This window comes from Crocuta crocuta, unplaced genomic scaffold, assembly GCF_008692635.1.
Source record: "Crocuta crocuta isolate KB4526 unplaced genomic scaffold, BGI_CrCroc_1.0 scaffold1097, whole genome shotgun sequence".
Taxonomy (NCBI): Eukaryota; Metazoa; Chordata; class Mammalia; order Carnivora; family Hyaenidae; genus Crocuta; species Crocuta crocuta.
The window spans coordinates 59318-76040 of NW_027532638.1; the positions used below are offsets into that span (position 1 = coordinate 59318).

Below are 16723 nucleotides of genomic sequence, written 5' to 3' on the forward strand. Positions count from 1 at the left end.
TTTCTTTAGAGGAGAATTCTTCTGTTTCGTCATTTTGGCTAGCTTTCTGTCTCTTGTTAGTTTTAAAGGCTTGTTATGAACTCTGCACCTGTGAGTACTGCTGCATTAAAGAAGACTCTGTGACTGTCCAGGGCCTGTCCTTTCAGGAAGTGTTCTTTGAAGGGTGTCTCTTGGTCGCTCTTGTTGAGACTTTGGTTATTTTATTTCCCTACTCGTTGTAGTATTTGGGACTCTCCACCATATGTACTTTGGCTTGCTTCTTGAGGTAGCCACTATAAGGTTTTCTCAGCCATCTCTGTTTCCTTTTCCTCCTGGATTCTGTAAGGGTTCCTATGGCTTCAGGCCTTCTCCATTTGAGAGATGGGGGCAAGTAAATGTATGGAGCTCCCTACTTCTCCACCATCTTGCCTCCTCTCTCCTTATGAATGTCTTTACCATGTGAAGAGGGGTGTTTAAGTCTTTATCCTGGGAGTTGCTTATCCCATGACCTTGGTGACCAGCATGAAGCATCTACTCAGGATCTCTTGGGTCTCTAAGCCGATCTTTACTCCCACAAAAGGTGACAGCCGAATGAGAGGGGGTTGGGGATGTTGTGAGGGTGACTTCCAGCCCATCTAGAACTGGCTTAATCTGTGTCACTGAAATTAGGGACATACAGTAAACGCTGAACATGGCCAGGACAGGACATGTGCGGGTTAGGAGTGCCGCTGTGTCACTGTTGTGTGAGGAGTTCAGGAAGGTTTGCGCCAGCTTGTCAGCATTGGTTATTGATGACCATGACATTGGTGATTTGCACCTAGTCTCAGTGACACCCCAGGAGGGCTCTGTTGTTGGGTCTGATTCACAGCAAGAGTATGTGTGCATGACCAGCAGGGTCTAAGAGGCCCCATGTGAGACTCCCTTTTGTAGTCCCAGTTCTAGAGTGTTCTGTGCATATGTCAAGACTTTTGATCTGAGACAGAAAGCACATCTACATGGTTTTTACAGTGAAAAGAAAGTTGGTGTTCATGCCTAGGTTCTCCAAACCTCTAATTGTGAAGTAGACTTTCCTTCAGTGCTGTTGTTATGTTGTATCCTTTCCTTAAAATAACTTGTAGGTTCCTAAGTGCTATTACGTTGGGTCCTGTGAGTCTTCTCTCACAGTGGAATCCATGTGCCTCTACTGCTGCTCGTGACATTGGTTTTAAAATCAAAGATTGGGGTGCCCACGTGGCTCAGTCAGTTAAGCGTCTGACTGTGGCTCGGGTCATGATCTTATGGTTCATGTGCTGACAGCTCAGAGACTGGAGCCTGCTTCGGATTCTGTGTCTCCCCTTCTCTCTACCCCCTTGTGCTCTCTCTCTCAAAAATAAATAAATGTTTAAAAAAAGTTTTTAAATACAAAAAAAAAAAAAGAAGAAGAAACATGCCTGCACTTAGGATTCATTCATCTGATGCAAATTGTTCCAATCAAGTCAAGGGACTGCAGTCAGGGATGCAAAGGTGAAGAAATCCACGTCCACAGTACCCCCATCCTGAGGATTCCAGCAGTTCTCCAGAATCCATGTCCTTCTTCTCTTCCTCTGTCCAAGATTACCCTGATGATATCTGGGGGAAAGTGAGGGGTAATGACGTTCAAACATTTTAAGCAAGAAGACCTTTGTCAGATTCCCAGAGACAGAAAGTTGGATTTAGTTTCCAGAGGCTGGGAGGAGGGGAAAGGAAGAGTTACTGCTAATGAATACAAGAATGTCAGTCTGGGAAGATGGAAAGTTCTGAAGACCACGGTGGTGATGGTTGTACAACACTGTGAACACACTGAACGCCACATCCTTGAGAAGTGTTAAAACTATAAACTTGCTATTGTGTTTGTTTTATTGCAATTCAAAAAAAAAAGGAAACTAAAGAAAAAAGACCTTATAGCCTTTTTGTGGGTCATTAAAAAAGTACTAATAGCTACTGAATATGAGCAAGAAATTCTTCTTCCATATAAAGCAAATACATCATGGTGTTGCTTCGTAACCTTTCTTCTTCCTGCTCTTTTGCCTCAGAAGATCAAACACAAACATCACTAAATTCAATTACATAAATGATTAGAAATGTGCAAGAGCCACGTCATGGATCCACACTGCAGTGTTGGCAGTGCTGAGGCTAGATAACTGAGCGATTTATTTGCCTCTCATTCAAAAATTGGTACTATAAAAGTTCATTTGAACTTTCTAGAAAAAAATATGTTTTCCCACTACTGCTAAGCTTATTATTTCATCTATGTTGAGGACCTACTAAGTACAAATCACTGTGATAAAAGCTGGCATGGGTACAAGAATGCTTGGTGTCTATGCTCACAGCTGGTATTTTGCAAGCATAGATTGCTGTTTGGTCCTGGATCAGAGCCCTCCCCACCCCTACTCCCCCACCCTCCCAGTGATAGGGGCTTGACCTAGAGAGACTTGAGAGGAATACAAGTGAGTGTGGACTCTGGAATGTTGCATTTGCTCAACCCAGCTACACCCCTGAGCTCCCCATCTCATTGAACACCCCTTCAGTCTGCAATGTCAGAATATTCCTTTATTTGCTACGTCTAACATTGTATATAGAAGGTGAGTCACAAGATCCCCAAACTTTTGCTATACTTCTGCAACCCCCTTCCCTAGCACCTTCTTCATGGCCTCTTTAACATCCTTGTTTCTCAGTGTGTAGATCAGGGGGTTAACACTGGGAGTGACGATGGTGTAGAAGAGAGTGAGGAACTTGCCCTGGTCCTGGGAGTAAGCGTTTGCCGGCTGGAGGTACATGTATATGATCGTGCCATAGAAGAGCGAGACGACAATCAGGTGGGAGCTGCAGGTGTTGAAGGCTTTCTTCCGCCCAGCAGCCGACTGCATCCTGAGGACCGCCCGCGCAATGTAAGCATAAGAGATGAGGATGAGGATGAGCGGTGCCAGGATGATAAAGATCGCCAAGGCGAATGCCAGCGCCTCGAGGGTCATGGTATCTACACAGGCCATGCCAATGAGCGCTGGCATCTCACAGAGAAAGTGGTCCACTCGCCTGTGCCCGCAGCGGGGTAGCATCAACGTCTGGGGTGCCATTATGAGAGAATTGCCAAAGCCGCTCAGCCACGCCGCTGAGGCCAGCTGCCCACAGAGTCGCGGGTGCATGATGACGGTGTAGTGCAGGGGCCTGCAGACCGCAGCGTAGCGGTCATAGGCCATCACGGCCAGCAGGACGCACTCCACCCCTCCCAGAGCCAGGACGAAGTAGAGCTGGATGGCACACCCCACGAAGCTGATGGTCTTGTCTGGGCCCCAGAGGTTGTAGAGCATCTGGGGGATAGAGCCGGTGGTAAAACACATGTCTAGGAATGAGAGGTTGGCCAAAAAGAAATACATCGGCGTGTGCAGCCGGGAATCCAGAGCTGAAAGCAAGATGATGGTCAGGTTGCCAAGAAGAGTCAGCAGGTAAAAAATGAGGATGACCACGAAAAGGGTCATCTCCAGGTGGGGGCGGTCAGAGAAGCCCACCAGGATGAAGCCTTCGAAATAGCTTGCATTGCCCCTGGTCATCACCTCCCGCCACATACTACCTGTGAGGAGAAAGATAAGCATCTTTGAAGAGTAGATCTACTCCCTCAGAATGGGGTGACTGGCAAAATGGCAGAATGGAAACCTCTTTGGAAATGCTGGATGCTTGACTCAGGATTTCAACAAATATTAATGAAGTCATTATTTGGTCTGAGGAGCACAGTATTGGGAGTTTTTCAGACTCGTGGCTGTGATTATTTACAAACACTTTGCATCATACTGCTCAGTTTCACAGGATGTAAAGAGTTACTTTCAAAAGCTCATTATTTTACAAGGAAATAAACACACAACATTATCCACTTAAAATTTTTTTTTTTAATGGAGAAGCAGCATGTGTAAACTACAGATGGGAAAAGTGGCTTGTATCTGTGTCAGAACCAAGCTTGCTATTGGGTGAAACCTCATTCTTTTTTTTTTTAAATTTTTAAAAAATGTTTATTTATCTTAGAGAGGCAAAGCATGAGCAGGGGAGGGGCAGAGAGAAGGAGACACAGAATCAGAAACAGGCTCTAGGCTCTGAGCTGTCAGCACAGAGCCTGAAGGGGGCTCAAACTCATGAACTGAGCCAAAGTAGGACGTTTAATTGACTGAGCCACCCAGGTGCCCCGAAACCTCACCAATACTGCGTCTCACCAATACTGGGAAATCTAGAGGCTCCACCAACTCAGCAGGGTGCAAGTGATCAAGGAAAATCTTAGGAAGAAGATGACCTCATTATTGTTTATAGCTACATCTCTCATTCCATTCACTGTACTCACTGGAGCGTGACCCTGGCATTATCTTCTGCCCTTTATCCAGTCTTATCCTCAACCTCTGTGGTAAAACTATGTTTTATATCACCACAGTGTATTTTAACTCCAGGACTGGGTAACTTCTCTGAAGTTGGGAATGCTTTCCTGTAAGGATGAGAAAAATTGAAATAAAATAATTGCCAGGACTCAATCCCAATGGAGCATTATAATATTCAATGTTCTTTTGATACCCTTTCCTTCCCCCTTATTCACACTTTCTTCTCACAAGAACTCTATTTCTAGGAAGTCCACATTGATTATTTTATTTATGTGTTTCTTATGAACTCACAGAACTAAAAGATTACATGTCTTCTAGTACACTTTCAATCATTTGGCAGTGTTTTCATGTCTCAGGATGAGTGTATTGTATGATGGAACTTAACCAAAGTCTCATTTTTACATTTCTGCACATTTTCCTAAGCAGTTAGTAAGAAGTGATGGAGCTGTAAATCATTAAAAGGGACCACCTGGGTGACTCAGTTGGTTGAGCATCCAACTCTTGATTTCAGCTCAGGTCATGATCCCAGGTTCATGGGATCAAGCTCCGCTTTGGGCTCTGTGCTGAGCATGGAGCCTGCTTGTGATTCTCTCTCTCTCTCTCTCTCTCTCTCAATCTCTGCCCCTGCCCCTCCTCCCCAAATGCACATCTCTCGAGTGCAAGGGGGCATGAAATAGGGCTCCACTGCTCTAGAACACTCTACCATGATTTAATCATGAATTAGGATGTGTTCCCACAACAATTTTAGGATTTTCTGCACTAAAACTTTGGCACTTATTGGAAATTGTAGGATTGCCAAAGTCATCTCTCTAGAGGCCACAATACACGCCTCCCCAGCCGTCATGAACGGATGTGATACCATGTCAGTGAATACACAGTCCACTGATTAATAACTAACCACCAGCACTTATAATGAAGCCAGCACTGAGGGCTTTTCCTCCACCTGCCATAATATAGAAGTTTTAAAAATATATAGTAGTGAATAAAGAACATACATGTACATACATATGAACTGGGAGAGGGTAAAGAATCTAAACTTTTAATAGTGAAAGTCTCTAAAGGGGAAGTTGGATAAAAAAAAACACCTGAGACTTTCTCTATATCTATGTTTTATTTCTTTAAAAAAAATTTTAATGTTAATTTTTGAGGGAGGAAGAGAGCACAAGCTGGGGGGTTGGGCAGAAAGAGAGAGGGAGACAGAGGATCCGAAGCAGCCTCCATGCTGTCAGCACAGAGCCCAATATGGGACTCACTCGTGAGCTGTAATATCATGACCTGAGCTAAAGTCAGACGCTTAACCAAATTAGTCACCCAGGAGCTCCAATGTTATATTTCTTTAAAAATAGCTATAAAGAACTATTACCATAAGGAATAACTATTAATTCATAATGATAAAGTATGTGTATTTTCCTACTGTCTTTGTAAATTTCTATATGTTTAAAATGTCACAAATTATGAAAGAAAAATAAAATAGCAATATGAATTATAAGTCATTTAAATATTAACCCAGCTAATATTTATGAACCTCATGAGCTAGGCACAACGTTAACCACTTGACATAGTTTCCTTCTATTCTCAGTGAAGGTTCAGGAAGCCATCAGTTTCATTATTGAACATTACAATTTGCAGGAGCCATTGGGAACCCCATGGTTTCACTCTGGAGATCACGCCACTAATCTGTGCCAAATACAGAGGCAGGCAACACAAAATTATGCCAAATCTGCATGTGAATAAACTAAATACATTGCAACTCATTTCTTTTTTTTTTATGTTTTATTTATTTCTGAGAGAGAGAGAGAGACAGCGTGAGCAGGGGAGGGGCAGAGAGAGAGGGAGATACAGATTCTGAAGCAGGCTCCAGGCTCTGAGCTAGCTGTCAGCACAGAGCCCGATGCGGGGCTCGAACCCACGAACTGTGAGATCATGACCTAAGCTGAAGTCAGGTGCTTAACTGAATGAGCCACCCAGGCGCCCTGCAACTCATTTCTTTTGATTTGTTGCACAAGTTTTAATGAAAAGAGTTTTATTGCTTATAAATTGAATAAGGCAGGTAGCTGTCATAGTATTATAGGCAAAATACAGAAAACAAGGCACATTTTTATTCAGAAAATGAAGAATATAATTAAAATGCCTTCCAGAATGTGCTGATACTCTACACTGGGCACAGAAAGTGTCAGAATGAGCCTCGGCCTGGCATCACCTGGCCCCCTAGAAGGGAGTACAGGTGACTGTGGTTGACAGCACCTGTCTATTGCATGGTTGCACACTCAGCATTGTCCTTATGTCTGTATATATGTGTATACCTGTATGTATGAATGTTTATCAATTATAAATGGAATACAAAGGCAAGTTATTTTATTTTTTTCTTCTTTCTCAAATCAACCAAAGGACCCACAAAGCATGGCATTATTCATTTAGAATTATTTTCATGAATTTTCCTTTCTGATTAAAAGTTTTTCTGGTGGCTAAATCTTCTATTCACTGTCTGACTTTTTCCTCGTATTTCACATCAATATTCGATTTTTTTTTTTTTTGAGAGAGACACTAGAGAATGTGTACGTAAGCAGGGGAGAGACAGAGGAAGAGAGAGAATCTCAAGCTGGCTCCACACCCAGTACAGAGCCCAGTGCAGAGCTCAACCATGAGGTCATAACCTGAGCTGAAATCAAGAGTCGGTGGGCTCAACTGACTGAGCCACCCAGGAGCCCCATTGCATCAGTATTCGATGGTGACTTTTCTTTTCCAAGCTTTCCCTTTGTGTGGACTGCATTCCTACATTTCTGAACTTTAAAAACTAGTGGCTAAATCCTGTTTGCTATGATTATTCTTTTAAATGATATGTGAGTGTGTCCATCCTTATTTAAACCTAATCAATGGCTTCTAAACACAGTATCATGATGGTTTTCTCCCAAGAGCTATATATACTAATTAGTTAATTGTATGATGCAATTTACCACTTATTTCATTTAAGTAAGTTTCCATTGCTATGGAAAGCAGGACAAATTTGTATATCCTCTGTGACTTCTGGATCCTTGACCAGGTAATTTCAACGTCACAGGATTTTAAAAAATTGAACCAATATCAACTATGATCTAATTTGTCTACAAAGCATCAGAATGGGGATTTATTTCTTATACTGCTTGGAAGAACGGATGATCATGTATCAGGGTTAAGGGGAGCACTGGCCCTTCACACCTAGATGACTGCTTGTTCTCTGCCCAGTGGAAGAGGAGGTAAATGCAAAGAACAGAAACCCAGAAGAACATTTTAGAAATTTATTTCATTGACTCTCCATTTGGAGTTCAAAGTCTCAGTCTTAATATTCAATGCTCACAATTACTGAGAGCATTATATAATCGACTCTCACGCGAGGCAGGACCATAATTAGTATTTTTATTCTTAAGATTTTCCAAGTCAGTAGATTCCAACTGCTTTTCAAATTTACTTTGGGGTTAAAAACTCGGTGAGTGAGTTCAAAGCTCTTTCCAGCCTCCTCATAGAATGAGTCGTATTAAAGCACAATCTTTAAAATGTGATCAAAGAGCGCCTGGGTGGCTCAGTCATTTAAGTATCTGATTCCAGCTCGGGTCATGATCTCATGGTTCACGAGTTCGAGCCCTGCATTAGGCTCTGTGCTGATGGCTTGGAGTCTGGATCCTGCTTCAGATTCTCTGTCTCCCTCTCTCCCTGCCCCTCCCCTGCTCACGCTCTGTCTTTCTCTCAAAAGTAAGTATTTAAAAAATAAAAAATAGGGGCCCTGGGTGGCTTAGTCGGGTAAGCGTCCGACTTTCGCTTAGGTCATGATCTCACGGTTCGTGGGTTCAAGCCCCGCATCGGGCTCTGTGCTGACTGCCAGCTCAGAGCCTGGAGCCTGTTTCAGTCTGTGACTCCCTCTCTCTCTGACCCTCCCTTGCTCACGCTGTCTCTCTCGCTCTCCTAGAAATAAATAAAACATTTTTAAAAAATAAATAAAAAATAAAAAAATGTGATCAAGCCTATGTTAATAATGCTGTGAATATTGGCACAATAAGTCTAATTGTTTGTGATGCAGCTATAGTCTAAGGTAAAAAAAAAAAACAAAAAAACGATGACTGGTTGGAGGCCATGGTCACATATCTTCTTGCACAGGATCATTCACTTACCAAAATCGACTGCAGCCTCAAAAATGCTATGTCCATAGTTCTTTCTCTTTCTTGGAACTTCACTAGGAAGTCCAAGTGGGATGACCATAGTGAAAACAAGGAGGAAACGAAGATGACATTTAGGAAATTCACAGGACAAAGAAGAAGGTCAAGAGGAAGACCCAAGCAGCTGTGAATGCAGATGGATAAAGAGCGAGTGTCCTCAAGCACACAGTTGTCACACCACCCAAGGCCCCCAGTATCCACACACCCTCCCACCCCAGGTACAGAGCAGCGTGAAGGAAGCCGGGGTGCCTCTTATACACACGCAGTGTGGGGACACTTAAAGATCAAAGGATCCAAGGTGGAAGGGAAGAACTTCTTATGAGTTTCGGATTTGATATAGGATTGGACACTTCCTTTTCTGCCTCACCCAATGGAGTAAAACTTTCTTTTCAAAGAATTCCCTTAACTAATTATCTCTAATGAGAGTAGGGAGAGCATATGGTCTCAGAGGAAATACCACTCTTCCCAACACCCCCGCCCCCACACAGCAGCTTCACCCAAGAGACACTGAGGGAGCATCGAATCTTCCTAACTGGGTATCATCAAGTGATGATGACCACAAGGCCCAGAGAGTGGCCACCTCACACTCCATTCAGAAAAGAACCTAGAACCAGTGAAAAGACGTGCTTCAGTTTACTTTTTGGCAAGTGTCCCCTGCTACTTTCTTAAAGAGGTGCTATTTATAGTCTTTTACCATTTTATTTATTTAAGGTTAACTTTCTATGCAATTATAAGGTCCATAATAATACAACTTAACTTGAATATTTTCTGTTTAAGACAGATCTGTCCAGAGAAGGAAGGTGAATAAAAAAGAGCTTCTTTTAGACCCATGAGATTAGTACAGGGGCTCAGTCAGTTAAGTGTCTGACTCTTGATTTCTGTTCAGGTCAGGATCTCACGGTTCATGAGATCACATGGCCCACATAGGGCTCTATGCTGACAGCACGGAGCCTGGTAGGGATTCTCTCTCTCTACCTCTCTCAAAAATAAACATTAAAAATTAATACAAAAACAAAAAATAGACAAAAAATATTAAAATAATTTCACTTCAATTTGCTTGCTTTAGTGTAAAGTTATTAAAATTATCTTAAGTGACAATCTGATTGACAAATTATTTAACCTGAGTCATTGGAGTTAAACAGGTTTTGGTTTCTTTAAAAGACAAAAAATAATAGTATGTATGTGCGGGACCACTTTCCTATCTGTTACAATCATAGGTGAACAATACAGAAACAACCTCATTTCTAAAGCACATTTCCTACATTCAGCTGTCAGATTTCAAAGGATGATAAATCTGACATTTCATCTCTAATTAGAGATTTTAATTGCTCCACATGAGATACTGCAGATAAATGTGCTTCGTACATTTAAAATATCACTTAAGTTTTAAGAATCATTATTAATGCTTTATGGCCAAATAACTTCAGTGACCACTTCTAAATACTATGTCAAGTGGAAACAGAACATAACTGGTCATTATCATGTCAGACACTATGTTTTCAATAGAAACACTATTAAAGTCATATAGTATCATCTTAATACTGCTACTTATATTGGTAGAGATGAAATGCATTAGGTAGACACAATGATAACATTATTATCTCCAGTAACTTATAAACAAATGGCATACAATGATTTTTTCTGTCAACAAATATTGAAATACATAGAGAAGCAATCACACCTAATCAATATTAGATCTGTATTTGAGCAAACTTCTTGGCACAGTCAGATGAGCTGTCCCCTGAGAGTCGTTTCTTATTCCTAGATCGAGTTATTGGTTTGTACTATCTCAGCCAAAGATATTTTCATGGAAACAAGGGAGAAGTATCTAGAGAGTTTGATGCTGTCCAGAACTTCCTACCTGAGATAATGAGTCCCTTTGAGAAATGAAGGATATGAGGTCCTCATAGGGAACCTAACTCCATGGGAGATGTGAAATTGTTAGCCAAAGGGGAAATTTCAGAAGCAACGTTTAAATTTTTTTTCCCCACATCACTTTTTCCCCTTTCCCTCACACCTGGCTCATCACCACCCTTCACCATTACAAACATATTTAAATTTGTAACTAATGGAAATGTTATAGCTAAGGAAAGCCCTTTTCTATGAAGTAAAATACAATCTGAGGTTCTATAAATGACTACTGAAGATACTTCCCAGCATATTACATATTACGTAATATGTTGTGATGTGACACCATAGAATAAAGTGTATAAGGCTACGTCAGTCATTTCCATCAAATGCAATTAACTTTAAACAAATCTTTAATTGTAACTTAATCTAATTTATTATCACGGCAGCTTTTGTGGAAGTAAATGGATTATCTATAAAACTGTTATCACACACATTCATAAGACTTGATGTCAAGTGGCCATCACTTCTTTGAACCTTATTTCCCAAGCCTGCTTTTCTAGATTTTTGCCTTGCTACAATCTGTCCCATCACCAATTTTTTTTTTTTTACAGTTTATTGTCAAATTAGTTTCCACATAACACTCAGTGCTCATCACCCATCACCAAGTTTTAAAATATCAGTTTTTCTGAGCCATCTCTCTCCCTGAATACTCCTATTCATTAAGGTTTTTTTTTTTTTTTCATTAAGTTTTTAAGACTACCCATAACATCTCTCTTTCATACCTTGGTCTTCTTTTCCCTTCTCGCTTCTCTGGCCCTCGCCAGTATATCATTAATTCTTACTTGATTTGTTCCTTAGTTACTGTCTAGAGTCTCACTGCTTAAAATTATCATTCACTTTGCTACAAAAGGAGCCTTTCTGAAATATAGGTAGTTAAAGTCCTGAAGTGACCTTTATCCTCTATGGAAATACACCATTTATTCCTTAGTATTAATGTTGGCTCTGGACCTCCATTTCCAGCTCTACCTACAAAGAACTTCTGTTGAGTTTACACTTCACCTGCATTAAGCTTCTCTCCATGTTCCTTAAATGATGACAAACTGAGTCATCTCTGGAGAATAACTTCGAACAAAGGGGAAGGAAAATCACCTTTAGAGACAGAATGGCTCAAACTCCAGCTCAGAAACAGTCTCACAGGCTTAAAAACTAGAAACCTCATTCACCATCACGTGGGAGAAAAATTACTCTGAAAAGTTTCTGTAAAAGTTGCATGAGGTAAGAAAAACTGATACCTAGAGTCGTCCCTGACGAAGTAGATTCTTGGATAATGGTGATTTCTCCCAACTGTACCTCTCCTTGCCTATGATGTTCTCTCAGATGGGAACATTCATTGTATGAAATGTAATACCAAAATCATCAAGGCTAGTTGAAATATGCTTCCTAGAAAATACTTTTATTGTTCTTTGGTTTTCTGGCTATTCACTCATCTGGGTTCCAGAAACTCTTAATTCACATTCCTATTATATGTGTACTGCATTTATTATATTCTATACTGGATTTTAGCTTATTTCAAAGAAAATCTAAAGAGGCAGATGACTAAGAAGTAAATTCTTTTTTTTTAAATGTTTTATTTTATTCTGAGACAGAGAGAGCATGAGCAGGGCAGGGTCAGAGAGAGAGGGAGACACAGAATCTGAAACAGGCTCCAGGCTCTGAGCTGTCAGCACAGAGCCCGACGTGGGGCTCGAACCCACGAACTGTGAGATCATGACCTGAGCCAAAGTCAGACGCTTAACCGACTAAGCCACCAGGGGCACCCCAGGAAGTAAATTCTTGATTCAGAGGATAAAATAGAGTGAGGAGAAGGGAAAATTTAGAGGAATTTAGCAAAATGAAAGACGTGAGACGCTTGCTGAGGTCGTATGTAAGGGGATAAGGTAGCAGGGGGACAGGAGGGTAAAGTGGGAGGAAAAGAGCGCTTCACGTGACCTGCTTAAAGGACATCACGGGACGTCGCTTTGGTGGAAAATCATATCATTTAATGCCTTTATTTTGGATTTACACAAAGTCGAGTATGCAATAAAAATTATTAGACGTGAAAAGAGGCAAGACCATATAATCGGTAATCAAGATTAAAAAAAAAAGACCATAGAAAGAGATCCACAGATCTCTTTATCTACACATAACCCAGATCATGGAGTCAGGAGAGGCAAACTGTGATTAGTGTGTTGAAAAATATGGACAAAAACAAACAAACAAAAAAACCACAGTCCTGTGAGTTTCACCAGAGACTTGAAACTCAAAAAATAGACTGTACATTCCAGAAATGAAAAGTAAAATAACTGAAAAAATTCAGTCTGAGTTTAACGTCATAATGTAGAAGTAGTGACTAGAAACAGAAAAAACAACAACAGCTGTAACACCAAGAAAGGAAAAAGTGGAAACAAATTATGAACATGAGCACATACAGGTCTACACAAATGGTTTCAGATACAAATAATTAATTAGGGAATGAGAAGAAGTGAAAAAGAGTGGGACAAAAGCACAATGTGAGAAGATAATTGTTTAGAACTTTCTAAAACCAATAAAAAACACTAACTTACATATTCAGGAACTTCAGAAACTCTAAAAAAGATAAACCAAAAAATACAACTGCATTAAAGTTTTATTTTCTTACACATGTGACCGAAAGCATGATACATGCTTTTCCTTTCATAAAAGGAAAAAAAAATCAATAAATTGGACTTCATCAAAATTGGAAACACTTGCTTTGTGAAAGTCCCTGGATAAGAGCATAAAAGACCAGCTACATAGTCTGGAAGAAAACATTTGCAAACCATATATCTGACAAAAGACTCACAGCTAGAATATATAAAGAACAGTTAAAACTCAACTATAGGGGGCGCCTGGGTGGCTCAGTCGGTTAAGTGTCCGACTTTAGCTCAGGTCATGATCTCATGGTTTGCGAGTTCAAGCCCCGAGTTGGGCTCTGTACTGACAGCTCAGAGTCAGGAGCCTGCTTTGGATTCTGTGTCTCCCCATCTCTCTCTGCCCCTCCCCCTGCTCTCACTCTGCCTCTCTCTCTAAAATAAATAAATAAATAAATAAATAAATAAAACATCTCAACTATAGAAACACAAATAATACAATTTGAAACTGGGTAGAAAATATAACTGACATCTCACCACAGAGGATATATTGACGGTGAATAAACACATGAAAATATGTTCAACATCACTAAACATTGGGGAAATGCCATGAAATCCTGTCAGATGATACAACAGTCAAGGGTCCTATAGGCTATGGTCTGATGTGAAGCTTAAGAGCTGATGGGGGAAATAGGTTAAAGTATATTGTGCTCCTCCTCTGTGCATGTTATTAGCTCATGGCATAACTGTTATTGGCAGTAGGTACATGCCAGGAACCAGATCCGGATTCATTCTCATGGTAAAAAGGTCACAACTTCAAGACTAATTGCAATGAAAATTGCCACCTGATTAAGCTCACAATAACCCATTTCATTCACTGGGTTCATTTGTCTATGCAGAGGCCAAACAAAAAATATTAAGTAGAATCCCAGACAACCCTTCAAGTCTCTTTTTTTAAAGTTTATCTATTTATTTTGAAAGAGACAGAGACGGTGTGTGTGTGTGGGAGAGAGAGAGAGACAGAGAGAGAGAGAGAGAGAGAATCCCAAGCAGACTCCTCACTGTCAGCACAGAACCCAATGTGGGGCTCGAACCCATGAACCACTAGATCTGAGCCAAAACCGAGAGTCAGACTTAACCAACTGAGCTACCCAGGTCTTTCATAGAAGTATTGCTCTCTGAAATCCACCCAGGAAGTGGTATTGATTTGGGGTAAGTACTTTTTTCAGTAATGATCCATTTTCAGAACTTCCACTCCACCCTTCCAGCCATAATTCCTATTGTTCTGCGGATCAAAGAGTCAACATGGAGTTTGTTCAGTTGTTGAGCACATGTGCGGCCCATGTATCCAGAATCAGGGGAAATGCCTACAAATCGCACTTGTGGGCCCTCTGGACCCACAGAGGATAAACCTGAATGAAAACAGTAAGCGTCCTTTAACTGCTGCATATCTCAACACTTATGGTTGACTAAGTAGTCAGAGTCTCCAGGGGGGAAAAGATCAGCTCAGACCTGAGGTGCAAGCATCCTAGAAAAGAGGAATTCGTTTCCCAAATGCACAATTACCACAGGATCATTCTCTGCAACTTATTTTTTTATATTTAGCCTGACAATGACAAGAAATGAAAGGTTGGCTGAAGGCAATCTTTTATTTTAAAAAATCCCGTTCCTCTGATCATGATTTGAGCTGATAATTTCAAGCCTCGAGCTTGTAGTATTACTCCTTCAAGCTCCCCCACACGCTTCAAGCAGCTTTCCCCAACTGCAGACTTCCTGCCCCTGTGCCTGTCCTCAGGATCTACAGCAACAAGCCATGAATGCAAAGCTTCATTCCAGATACCACAGGAGGTGACTTACTGATGAGGGAGCACAGGGTGAGCTGAAGGCAAAGTACAGGCAAGTGAAAAATTAAATTCCCTACTGCCTGCAGCCCGTTGACAAGTCCTTGAACTGGCAGAGTGACCTCCCTCTAGGAGCCCAGCTGCCTCAATGATGACACTTTGCTGGGGACAAAAGACAACTTTAGCTTAACATTATCCTGACCCACCCCCAACCCCAGAACCGGTAAGTCTACTTTAACATATAAAAGTTCCCTTGAAGGATATAGGGGTGCTGATGCATAGGAGCACATGTACCCCAAGGTTCATAGCAGCACTCTCAACAATAGCTAAAACATGGAAAGAGCCTAAGTGTCCATCAACGGACGAATGGATCGAGAAGATGTGGTTTATCTATACGATGGAATACTNGGGCACTTGTGGGGATGAGCACTGGGTGTTATATGGAAACCAACTTGACAATAAACTATGTGTAAAAAAAAACAAAACTAAACTAAAAACTAAAAAAAATTCCCTTGGAGACTTCCTTTATCTCAACTCCTCCACAAGATACATACTGGCATTCATACCCCAAGATTATGACCCCCTGATATACATCTGAAGGATCACGACTGAGATTCTACTAAACAGTAATAAATGATGTTTTTCTAACAACAGCTAGACCCTCAAGATCCTGGAAACATTGCTTCCAGAAAACCTTAGAGACTTACTCTATCCCTAATCCCCTCCCAACCTGAGGGTATGTAATGAGTTACCCATCATGACCCCTGCAGCTCTTCCTGCCCACGGGTCCTGTCTGTGCCCTGGCTGTAATAAAATCACCTTTTGCACCAAAGATGTCTTCAAGAATTCTTTCTTGGCCATCAGCTCTAGACCACCCACCATCACCCCAAAACTCCATCACTGGTACCAGTTCCCATATCTAGAAGGCTTCCTAATTGCTAACAAAATAATTACTCTCAGTTCACTTAAGTAAAGGAGTTCTCTGGAAGTCTCCACAATTTCACAATCTCACCAGTGTGCTTTATGCTGAGCTTCCGGAAGCAGCTTCCAGAATCCTCATGCAGAACTCACATGGCGAGGGGTCTGTGTGTGCTCCCTCACACCGCCTTGCCTGGGTCAGAAAGATCCTGGGGCCAGGGAACTGCTGCCAAAGCAACTAGAAAATTCTAGAATCATTTCCCTCTACTGTAATTGGAAAACTGCTCTTGCCACTTCCAGTCCCGCGTTTGTGGAGAGGGGAGGAGCTGATCTGGGCTTGGGGAAGCCTGAAGCTTACAAAATCCTGAAGGTTCACTTTAACAAAATAAATACAGAATAATAAATAAAAATTAGATATAATAATCAATATGTACTTAGAAAAGAGATCACAAATTGCCTTTTTTAAAAGGAGACAAAAGCCATTATCACCGCAGACGGTGATCAGGATAAACCACTCTAAATATGTCAGTTTGGCCCCAGGATTATTTTTAGCTGAAGACAGATGAGAATTAGCAGATGCCCTACCCTTTTTTGCCTAAAATCCGGACATAAATTTCCCTTTGTGATGGTTTCCCCTCTTCCATATCAGGAAGAGGGAGCAGGCTTATCACCGGGGACAGACTGAGCATGGAGATGAGTCTACATAAACCAACCTTTTTATTAAAATAGCCCTTATTTTCCATCAGTTTCCTCTATTTACTTCCTAGTCACTTCTCCACAGTTTATTGTCCCTTGAAACCCAAACTCCTTTCTTTTGTTAAAATAATATATAAGCCCCTGCGTCTAGCTGCTTCCTACGTTTTCACCTCTTTTCTGTGAACTCCTATGCAATAAAATATTAATAAAAATTGTATGCCTCTTCTGCC

General features: G+C 41.1%; 1 protein-coding gene across 2 annotated transcripts; it reads right to left on the bottom strand.

Moving 5' to 3' along the window:
* Positions 1 to 2606: 2606 nt before the first annotated feature.
* LOC144245259 (putative olfactory receptor 2W6) lies at positions 2607 to 4846 on the bottom strand. Of its 2 annotated transcripts, XM_077780676.1 has the most exons (2): positions 4822 to 4846; positions 2607 to 3514 (listed from the first exon to the last, which is right to left on the bottom strand). In XM_077780676.1, the coding sequence occupies exons 1-2, from the start codon at positions 4844 to 4846 to the stop codon at positions 2607 to 2609; spliced, it is 933 nt and encodes a 310-aa protein (XP_077636802.1). The 2 variants fall into 2 exon arrangements, with proteins under 2 accessions (XP_077636802.1, XP_077636801.1); XM_077780675.1 differs by lacking the exon at positions 4822 to 4846 and having other exon boundaries at positions 2607 to 3560.
* Positions 4847 to 16723: the final 11877 nt, after the last annotated feature.